This window comes from Galeopterus variegatus, unplaced genomic scaffold, assembly GCF_000696425.1.
Source record: "Galeopterus variegatus unplaced genomic scaffold, G_variegatus-3.0.2 Scaffold1445, whole genome shotgun sequence".
Lineage (NCBI taxonomy): Eukaryota > Metazoa > Chordata > Mammalia > Dermoptera > Cynocephalidae > Galeopterus > Galeopterus variegatus.
In genome coordinates, this window is record NW_007727556.1 from 135,221 (window position 1) to 146,919 (window position 11,699).

General features: G+C 42.9%; 1 protein-coding gene across 2 annotated transcripts in view; it reads left to right on the plus strand.

Moving 5' to 3' along the window:
* Positions 1-11,699, plus strand: part of PRDM2 (PR domain containing 2, with ZNF domain) — a 44,349-nt gene that overhangs the window by 6,826 nt on the left and 25,824 nt on the right. The window contains exon 2 of one of the 2 annotated variants that reach the window (XM_008577064.1): positions 126-681. The exons of the other annotated variant lie outside the window; for it this stretch is intronic. Within the exon in view, the coding sequence (XP_008575286.1) occupies positions 126-138 (13 nt within the window). The 3' untranslated portion in view covers positions 139-681. Of the gene's footprint in view, positions 1-125; positions 682-11,699 lie in introns of those variants that run through there. 2 annotated transcript variants of the gene reach the window in all.

Here is an 11,699-nt window from a genome sequence, read left to right on the forward strand (position 1 = left end):
GACATTCATGTGTTGCTGTCTTAATAACATTTGTCTTATGGTCTGCTCACCTTTTTCTTTCACATGGTCAATTCATGTAAGGTTATGTTATGTTGTCATTTATCTTCAGTTTTCTTATTTTCTAGGAACTTCCTGTAGAAAAGCCCCCAAAACAAAACAAATCTTAATTGACTAAAAGATATTGCATGCTCAACTTAGGATAAGCACTACGGCAAAGGATACGAAATCTACCAAGCTTGCAAGACCAGTTGAAGCTGACTCAAAAATCCTAACACACAACTGATTGCCGGCAGGCTTCTTGTTGCCCTGGTTAGAGTCAGGCATCTGCTTCTTCGGTGGAGCCCACCAGGCATGCTGGGCTCCCAGGTGATTGAGATCCAAAGAGAAGGGCACTGTAAGACAGGCCAGATGAACTGGCTCTTCGTCACGGGACTGGTAACTCAGATCTGAGTGTGGCCTCTGTTTTTGGCACATAGAGAAAGGAATGATTTACACTTCACCTTGCAAAGCAAGTTCTCTGTTTTCTCAGTAGTTTGATGTAGATTTCAGGGATGATAAATTCGGATGCACTCACTTAAAATGTTTTGGTCATACACCAGCTCTTGATGCCTTCCTTTTTAATGAATTATAGACGCAGAGAGAGGCATTTAGCTGATCTCTTACCCTGTTTTTTTTTTTTTTCTTTTTAATCACAAGCAGATTGCCAGCATAATGGAGAGGAAACCAGATTGGATATGGACTCTTGTTTTATGCCTCTTCTAGTGTCATGTTTATATATCCAAATGGACATCATCCTCTCAGGTTATTATCTGGCACTAATTTATAACTATTACCAGATACTATGTAGCAATATATTAATGCACAAGATGCATCCCAGGCCTGTATAGCTATGTGTCTACACATAAGTGTAAATGAATTTACATAACAGGTTTTATACTTCAGTCTCTATCAGAGATAAAAAAAGAAAAAAACAAATTGGCCTCTTCCTAAATATATGAGTACCATTTCTCCATGTGGTTTTATGCTTCCCCCCAAATTAAATGACTGAGTTGGTGGAAAATGGCTAGGTTTTATTCATACGGTTTTTTTTGTTGTTGTTGTTGTTCTCAACTTTTAAAGTAATCTACCTCTTAAAGTTTGTAGTTTGATGCTTGTTCGGTGAATTTGTGCCACTTTAACCCTTCCACTGTCATTCCCATTTTGTTACATTTCTGTTACGGGGACTTTATGTTGAAAGATTGTATAAAGCGTTTGTAGCAGTCTGGAAATAAAATATTTAAAGTTATTTAAATTGTTTTGGACGCTTCAATTGTATTATATGTGATTTACATTTTACACTTTTGTTTGAGTTGTTAATCTGGAGAGTGTTCCTGTATTGAAGTTTGCTGTTAGTTATTTTATTGTTTCTTGTTGGAGAGTGCTATAAAAGACTATTCTAATGAAAACATTAAAATTTACAATTTGTCATACAAAAGGGGTTGTCCATTGATTTTAACCAATGTAGCCTTGAGAGAGAGAGAGAGAGAGAGAGAGAGAGAGAGGTGTTATAGATAGAAAAGTTGAGAGTGGTGTTTGCTGTTTTTCCTCTTCCAGGATGAAATTAATCATTGGGCTTGTCAGAAGAATTAAAGATTTTTTATGCTATTACTATGGACACTTAATAACTAGGGGAGAATTGAAATGATACATTTTATACAATTGTAACCAATAAAAAACTTTCTAAACACTTGTGAAAGGACTTCATTTTGTACATAATTGGGAGCAGTTAAGAGGAAAAAACGAAGGACCATGGAGGACTGTTCAAAGCCTGCACTCTTTAATTAAAAAGTGCGGCCTGTAGTCACCCCACTGGACCTCTGCTCACTTGTTTCTGTTTGGCACTGACTGAACATTTGCCACTTCCAATTGCTATATCCTGTCTAGAGGGTGGACATGCAGTTGGACGGGTGCTCAGACGTACCTTGTGAACTCACTTTGGTAAGAGCAAAATAAAGAACTTCATGTATGGGGTCTTACCCCCCTCTGTGCTTGCTGACAGTTTAGTTTGTGCATTGATTTTTATTTTTATGAATCTTCAAAGAATGAAACAAAGAAGCTGTAATGTTTGTATTAAGTTTATATGAAATTGCCATTTTTTTAAGGTTAACAGTGGTTGACAATAAGCAGTTGCATGTAGTCCAACCTCATCGCACTGGTTCTTACGCTCTCTGTCACTCCTCCTCAGGGAAAGGTGATAAAGGGATGACCAACTTCCCTTGGCCAGATGTTCTCAATTCTAGTCCAGTGAGAAAAACCCAGGGAAGAGGAGAGGTTGTTGGGAGCTTGGAAATGGTCTTCAGTATTAGCAGTTGTAAAAGCTCTCTGAAATGAACACAGCACTGAACACGCAGCGGCACCCCATTGAGGAATTGAACTTGACAGAGAGGAAGGGTACAGGCCTGGGAAGGAGAGCTGGCTTTCCTTGGCCCAGCTGCTTGCCCCTCAGCCATCCCTAGGCTTTCAGGACAAGCCATAAACAGTGCCCCTCTGCTTCCTGGCTTTGGTGGTTAAGCCTCGGGCAAGTTCTTTGTTTTCTGGATCTTAGTTCCCAATCTGCAAAAAGCAGAGGAGTGGACTAGATGGTCTCTCAGTGTTCCTATTAGAAGATTTTATTTATTTTTTTTGTAAACTAGATGTGGACGTTGTCAAGACACCTGCACTAGATTGAAAGGGTGGGGTGGTCGTGTTTTTTTTTTGTGTGTGTGACCGGTAAGGGGATGCAACCCTTGGCTTGGTGTTGCCCGCACCGCGCTCAGCCAGCGAGCGCACCGGTCATCCCTATATATGATCCGAACCTGCGGCGGGAGCGCCACTGCGCTCCCAAGCGCTGCACTCTCCCGAGTGCGCCGCGGGGCCGGCCCCCTGCTATTATTTTGAAGCACTGTGTTTCCAGTAATAAATCCCTCTCTAGGCTGGCTGTTTTAACTTGGCTGCTACAAGCACTTTCTAGCAGTATATTTTATGGAATGAATTTATTGAGTACCTAGTGTATGCTGGTTCTAGGTACTTAGGATACATCAGTGAACAGAATGGGCAAAAATCCTGACCCCCATGGAGCTTATATTTGCGTGGTGGCATTTTTCTCTTTTTTTGTGCTTCATGTTCAAAACCTCCTCACCTTGTCAATTCCCCAAGGTGGGGTGGCCGGTTAGCTTAGCTCAGTTAATGCATTTGATATTTTAGTCATGTGGGTTTTGATTTGATATCAAGCCTTGCTTTGAATAGATTGACTTATTTCCATATAGAAATCCATAAAAGGTGATTTACCTTGAAAACAGATTAGAGCACAGGTGGGTGGAAAGAGGGTAGACCCAGATATGAAGGCCACATTTACTGTGCTCTGAAAGCTAAGCTGCTTTGGGATCTGGCAGAAGTTTCTGGTAAAGCGCTGTTGAAGGTGTATTCGAGAGCCTTGAAAAGTGGACAAGCCATTTTGAGAAACTTCAAAAGAGAAGGAGCCACAAGCCACAATCCCTGCCTCTTTCTAGCATGGTAGCTTCTGAAACCCAGAGAGCTTGTTGAAACTACAGGTCCCTACAACCAGTCTTCTAAATTACGGGTGGGGCCTGGGTAGGTACAGACTGTACCTTAAAGCCCCCAGGTAATTTAAGTGCACAGTTAAGTATTTCTGAATTTACATTGGAAAAACTATAACACGTGTGCACGTAATTGCTGGAGTCCTGTGCCTTCCCCTTTGAGCCTCATAGTGCCACATGTAATCCCGATAATCACCCTGCAAAGTAACCACTGTTGTTATTCCCATTTTTCCAAAGGCTGTGGGGTTGACTTGGGGGGTGGGGAGCATAGGGCTGTTTTGAAGCCCGTCTTGAGCCCTGAGCTGCAGAAAGGTAGAAGGAAAGGGCAGTAGGCCTGGGGGGATAGGGGACAGCCAGCTTGTTGTGCAGCTTCTTTCTAGCTGGCGTTTATTTCCAGGACCAAACCCTGTTGGGCCCCTCCCTTCTGGTGCCTTCAGGGTTTGCTTCACAAACAGGACCTTAAAAACACAGTGCTATGGGATTAAAAAAAAAAAAAAGATGATAGAAATGAGATCCAGATTGATGGGAATGACGACTTCTATGTTACCATTAAAGTTATAGACAAAACATCCAGGAAGGGAAGAATACTTGAGGTCTGAGTGGATACAGCTTAGGGGAAAAAGTGTAAAAGTGCCTCTTGGTTGATCTGTTGAGACCATGCCCCAGGCTCTCCCCCCACCCCCCACTCCTTGTGGGTTGCTTCTTCCTTCCCGCCTTGTGCTGCAGCTTAGCTTCTCCAAGCCGTGTGGCACATGATCTGACACACTTCAAGGTGAATTCAGCGTGACTTTTGAGGCTCGCTGTGTGCTAGGTCCTGTGCTGAGCGTTTTAAAAACTTGAATGTTTGCCAATAGCAGCACGAGGTTGGGTGCCACTTACAGTCAGGGAAACAGACTGCGGGACGTGATTTTGTTCAAAGGGCACCAAACCCTAAAGTGGTAAGTTGGAGGTTTTTTTTTTTTTTTTAAATTTCATTTTTTATAAATGTAGAATACAGACCTTCTCTATTAAAGGCTTTTCTGGCAGTCTCAAACAAGAAAGGAAATCTTCCCATGCAGTGAGACTGTTGGTTGGTCAGGAGCGGCTACTAGGCAGACTTCTCTAGTTTCACTCCTCTCTGTGGAATATATGTCTACCCCATCATAGACCAGTCGAGCCAGGTCAGTCAACCTGGCTTCATAGAGCCATCTGCTTCATCAACAACAATCCATTTAACAGAAACCAGGTTCATTGCAGTAATACCCTTTGATTCTGAAAATGATTCTAAAGAGGGCACTTGGGGGTTGTCAGGAGTCTCAGATACCACCAGAGAACCTTGACCTGTTGACCCTTAGCCCCAAAAGAAAGTTGATCTTGACTTACCTCTCACCTCAGCAAATAGTGCATTATGTGCAAAACAGAGTATGTAAAATTAGAATGCCACAGCCGAGGGTTTCATCCATTTAGTTTTTGGATGAAAAATTAGAATTGGAAAAACCATAGTGACCCTGCATTAAATTACCTATATTTGCAAAAATTTCACTCAGTTGTAGGTCATTCAAAGGGGCTAAGAAATACTTTTATTGGAGTGCTCGAATACTTGATGAGCTGTTGGGGGTGATAGGATTTGTAGCTGCTTGTGTTTTCTGCCTCGCTTGTGCCAGGATTCCTTTTCATCTCTTTCCTATGGAAAGTGATATGAAATTCAGGCGGATGTTCCAGAGAACATAAACATTATATGGAAGACAGTACCTAAATATGTCTTCCTGTGTCCAGCTAATAAACTACAGCAGGAAGCCAACCAGAGAAGCCACGTTTCTAAACATCCCTAGATAGGTGCCACCTGAGTCACACAGTACAGTGAGGGACGAGAGCTGGGGTGTCATTTTAGTAAGGGTGAGAAGCTGCAGATGCGTTTTGTTTATTTATTTTATTCCTTTTTGTATTTTTTACTGACCGGCAACGGGATCGCAACCCTTGGTGTTGCGCCCGCACTGCGCTCAGCCAGTGAGCGGGAACTGGTCTCCACATGGGATCCGAACCCTCGGCGGGAGCACTGCCGTGCTCCCAAGCGGCGCACTCTCCAGTGCGCCACCGGGCCGGCCCTGCAGATGCGTTTTAAAGCACAGGTTTATGTTCTGAATCAGAGCATATTTAAGCTAAGGATATTTCCATATCGATGTTTAGACAGGAGCCTACTACTGTATAATCCGGAATTCTTCTTAGATATCTACTGAGTCTTACATTAAATCTAAATGTAAATTTTAAACAAGACTCATTTAATAAAGACCTGGTATTTTTTGCGCAGGTAAGTTAATTTCAAAAAGGTATTTAGGCCTTAGGATACTGTTGTGGCAATTTTAATTTTTTAACTTAAAAATAGAGTTTCAGTGTAAATCAGTTGAATTTGCTTTAATATTTCATTATTGCCAAAATGTAATATTTTACCATTCTTTATTGGAATGAAGTTACTTAAAACTCATATGGATTCAATTTTCCTTGCAGTAACATTCTCTTCTCACTTGCTTTTTATAATCACATCCAATCCTTGCCAACCCAGCTAGAGTTTAAGAACATTTTCAGATGGCTTCTATTTCCAAGCTATAATTGGACTTGTGAATTCAGGCACATTCTCCTGTAGTGATTCAGTCGGTCAGCCATTCAGAAAACATCTTTAAACGGTCAAATATGGATCATCAAGGTGTCCAGCTGTAGATCTGATGGACTCCCTCCTGTGGCTGGAGAACAATCCTGTGCATGGGGACTTCTGATGTAGCCGTGATGGAAGTTGACACCTGAAGTAGTTGCTGGCCATTTCTCTTTGGGGGACACAGTTTTAAGTGCTTTACCTGGCTTAACTCATTATGAGCTCCTGCACCATCTGAGGGAGACGGTATTCTCATTTACAGATAAATCAACTGAGTCAGAGAGGTGACATCACTTGAATTACGTCCCACAGCTGTAAGTGGGGACTCCAAACCTGGCCTGGTTCCAGAGCTCTGCTCAACTGCAGTGCGAAACCACCTAGTTCATTGTACCTGTGGGTTTTAGAGAAGCTTGTATTTACATAACTATTGTGATCCCCAAATAATTGATGCTGGTGTTATCACCCAGAGGGTGGTCTGTGGTCTCGTTGCACAGAGGTGGTGTAGCATAGTGTGAATGGTGTTGGCCTTGGACCCCTGCCGATCTGGGCTTTCATTCCCCGGGTACCCGGTGCCACTCGTGACTGTGAGGCACAGCCTGCCACTGGCTGAGTGTGGGCTTCCTGGTCTTCGATGGAATTACATGTGTTCTCCCCCACCATGTGGCTGAATGTTAAAGGAGGTGGAGTGTATTCCTGGTTAGGACTCAGTGACTGATGGCTGTGGTGGCGCTGGTGGTGACTGCTGATGATTACTCAGTGTCAGGTCCTTGAGCCCTCACAATGTCAGAATTAGGAAGGCACCATTCAGGAAGCTGCCAGGGTTTAATAACCTGTCCCAGATGGGCAGGGGTGGATTGTGGATGATGATGATGGTGAACTTGGATGAGGAGGATTGCTGAAGAAACTACTGATACTTTTGAAAAGCCCCGAAAGAGAACAATTAAAAGGTTCCTTCATGGAAACTGAGAAACATCAGTCTCTATTAGTCTCACAGAATGGGTAATTAGAACCTTTGGTGAGGCTAGGGCTTTTGTCAGGATTTTAAGACTCCTAAAAGCTCCTGGTTTGGTTTTGAGGTTTTGCTGTGATTTCATTGCAAGCTGTAGAAGTAGGTAAGGGCATTGGCTCTGATCAGCTGTCATGTCCTCCAAGAAGCCTTCCCTGACCATCCGATCTGAAGTACCGTCCTTGTCCCTCATCCCTCTCTTTGCTTTACTGTTGTTCTTCAAGGCATTAGCCCTTCCATGCATTCTGCTATCGATCTGTTACTTTTACTGTATGCCTCCCCCTCCTTCAATGAGAATTCTACCCAGGCAAGAACTTTGTTTTGTTCACTGCTACATTTCCAGCATCTAGAATGGTGCCTGGCATGTAGTAATTGCTCAGTAAATACTTGTTGAATGAATAAAATATTTGAATCCTGGCTTTATCACATACCAGTTCTGTAACCTTCACCTCTGCAAGTTACTTCACCTCCCTAAGCCCCAGTTTTCCTTTCTGTACAATGTTAGTAATCAGTCTGACCACAAGGATGGCTGTGATGACAACAGATACGCCTGTAAGGACCACAGGTGCTGCCTGACAGTAAGTGCTATAAATGTTAGCTGCTGTCATTATCATTATTGTAAGAAGTCCTCTCAAATCTCAGTTTGAATCTGGTGAAAAGTATGGCTGGTATTCAAAGCTGACGTGTGACGTATGAGATGTTAAGACAGCACGGGTTGCAGTAGCCAGGACATCTGGATCATCTCCTGCCTCTGCCCAGGAGAAAGCTCTCAAGTGGCCTGTCACTCCTCTGATCCTGTTGCCAGTGATACCTGGGGCCTTTGCTGTGTCTCAGCCAGGCCAGAGCTGTTCATATACAGACCACAGCTGCTCCCTTTCTACGGCTGGAGTTCCCACCCATCAGAACTAAAGAGAAATGAACTGTAAGACAGGAAATCATTTTTCAAGTCAGAGTGAGAAAAATGATTCATTCTTATTCTGTCACCCTGATATAACTTTCTGTTTCTCTTGGTTTTGAATTTCAAAGCCAAACGTAAAAATTTAAAAAGTAGGTTCAGGAGAAAACATTTCATTAGCTCTATAAAACCTAACCAAAAAAATCCCAATTCACTGAAACAATAATAATGTAAGAATGACTGCTGATATTTTAAAGTGGTTGATAGCCACTTTTTAAGGGCTGTACCTGTACTACCCCATTTAATCTTCAAAACAACCCTTGAAAAGTGAGTACTTTAATGTTCTCCCATTTTACAGATGGGGAAACCGAGGCATGGGGAAGTTAAGCAGTTTGCCTGAGACCACAGCTAGTAATCAGTAGAACCCTCAGGTCTAGGTAGTGTGGCTCATCTCTTAATCACGAGTCTGTCCTGCCTCTTAGCTACTCATCTGGCAGTGAGGAAATAGAAGGAATCCCCCAGACATGCCCCTTTTTCTTCCTAGTGGCACCTTCCTTAAGAAGCAAGTAGACACGGCTTATTAGTAAGCACCTGCCCGAGTGTGGACAAGAAGCACCAGCTGATGTGAAGGAACTAAAAAATATGCTGGAGTTGAACAGACGTCTTAGTCCTTCCTAGGGCTAGTCCATTTTGTATGTTCTTGGGAAAGCAGCCTGGGAGCGCTTTCAGCTAGGCTTGGTGTGTTCCTGCAGCAGAGCGTCATCTATACAGCTTTTTTAGGGAGAGAGCAGATCCAGACACTGACCTGTCCAGAGAATCGAACCTTGCTCCCTAGTGTCAACTTTTTTTTCTCTATTTTCATAGAAGTCTTTAAAAGCCACGGTTGGCAAGTAGGTTTCCATCTGTGTTTGCGGAGCAGCTGTCTGGGCATTGCATAGAGCTGAACTCTGAGGCTGGGTTTATGCTCAGGGAAGGAGGGCTGGCCAGGTGCCCCCATGTCTGCCTTGGATGCAGGAAGGCAGGTGATTCTCCAGCGCCAGGTGTTTCCTGCATGAAGGCTCACCACATTTGCTAGTTCCCTGCTCTTAAAACTCTACACTGGACATAATTTCATCCTTTCTTGGAGGCTCAAGGTAACAATTAATTAATATTCGTCGTGGGAAAGTGCTGCCCTCAGGTATAGGACATCCTGTCCTGACACTAAAGGATCCAGAAGCTTCTTTGAGAAGGGTGTACACCTCATGATCTCCTGCATCTATCAGTTATGCATGTTGTCTGCACTCCCTGGCATCCTTCAGAGAGGCTTCTGCTAGATAGTGGTCCTGTTAACCTTGTATGTAAATGAAGAGGTGATGGGCCCTGAGAAAACTTCCAAGGCTTCCCTTGGAAGCAAAGTGCATGAGTACCAGAATGCTGGTAAGTGACATTGCTGGACATGTGACCTAGATAGGAGAGTGTTAAGTGTAACAAACATATAGAGACTGCTCTTTTTCTTTTAAGCTCCTAAAACACTCAAGTTAAACAAATGATTTGTGGAGAGAAATGAAAAGTTTGAGTGAAAGCACAACCAATCCCTTCCTCAGTGAAGGTTTTTTGCCAGGTGAAGAAGTATAGAGACTGCTCTTTTTCTTTTAAGCTCCTAAAACACTCAAGTTAAACAAATGATTTGTGGAGAGAAATGAAAGTTTGAGTGAAAGCACAACCAATCCCTTCCTCAGTGAAGGTTTTTTGCCAGGTGAAGAAACTGAGTAGCTTCTTTTTTTTTTCTTTTGCAACAGTAGCTTTCCTCTCTTTACCATCCTATGTCCTTTAGTCTGTATTTAGAATAAATATTCTATTTGGTACCAACTGCTAACAGTTGGTTGAGTCTTGATAGCTTTAGAGATCTGGTCCTTACGAACCCGTGAACTAACTGCAGTTCATGTATCTCATTACCTGTAGCAGAGACTGACGAACATGCCCCTTAATGGACTTTCTCTAATGGCCAATGTATAGGTTTACAGGTGTGAGTTTTATACTCTTATTGTCTTCATTCATGTTTTTAGGCTTTCTTGATTAAATTTTGAGTGAGTTTGGTGAAAGCAAGTCTATGGTAACTTTGCCTTCATGTAGGACCCAACTATTTCAATACACCTCAATAAGCTGATGTCAGATAATGTAGTTGAAGTATATATGCTGCGCTAAGTTTTTTCATCACTATAATTAATATGTTTATATTCTTTATGAATATTTTTAAGAATTATAGATACAATTTAATAGCGCCAGCTAACAGCATGTGTTTTATTAAGGTGACATTCTCAGTTGTATATGACATGATTAGGTGAAGGGAGGGTATTTTGCTGGTCCAGTATGTATTCTAAGGGGTCCCTCTTCTAAGGGGTCTCTTTCTAGTTGAGCCCCCCCCCCCCAAATAAATGGCAATGGATGACTTTCCTTGCATGTTTTGTTTTTGCTCAAAATAACGCATCACCTTCTTAGAGCTTAAATGCTGATTGATTTCATTGGGCCATATGCACTTGGCTGTGTTGAAAAAGGCTGTTCTGAAAACTGGATCCACAGCACAGTATCACTCACCTGGGTGATTTCTCCATCACCCTTGTGACTCAGAGCTGCTGATTTAAAGTGAGCCAGCTGGCCAAATCAGAGGGGAGCAAATGGGCACTCGGATGAAGAAACACAGAGGTCACTGCCCCTTAGTCATTGAGTCCAGCGTGTTTGCCACTGCCCAAGGAATAATCGATGTGAGAACATTTTGCCAAGCACAGGGAGGGTGGGGTGGTGCCAGAAATCCTGAACTTTTGTTAGAACACCAACTGTGGATAAAACGAAACACAGTTGAAACCCAGTGGCCTGTGGGTTAACCACCCTATCCTGTTTATTAATGGATGCTCTTCGTTCCCTGGGGAAATCCTGGCCACCACTCCCAGGGAGAGCCTGTGCTAGTGGATTCCCAGCAGTCAAGTTAAATGTGTGCCAAACGTCAGTGGTATTTGTTCCCAAACCTGTTTATGCCACTTGTATTTATTGTTGTACTCACATGATTTAATTAAATATTAATCCAAACTGATGAAATAGCACAGAGCTGTTTACGGAAAACAAGCTGAATGCTTAGAAATGCTCATAGCAATTTGCTTAAAAATTGCAATCCAGTTAGGTGTGGGTGAGAAAATCAAAAATTTGCAGGGGGCAGGGCAGAGATCATAAAGGCATGGAAAGATTTTGTACTTAGATAACTTTATAAGTGTCCTAAGTTCTCGCTTGACTTTAAACAAAAGCTGGTAATCGTAGATGAAGCATTATGGGTGTGCTGTAGCCAAAAAAGGCAGTGCAGGGCTGGCCCGTGGCTCACTTGGGAGAGTGCGGTGCTGATAACACCAAGGCCATGGGTTTGGATCCCTGCGTAGGGATGGCCGGTTCACTCACTTGGGAGAGTGTGGTGTTGACAACACCAAGTCAAGGGTTAAGATCCCCTTACCAGTCATCTTTTAAAAACAAACAAACAAACACAAACAAACAAATGAAGGCAGTGCAGACCGTGGCCCTTCCCTCCCTTCCCCACTCAATAGCGAATGTGGGGCCAAGGCCTGTGTCTGTGCC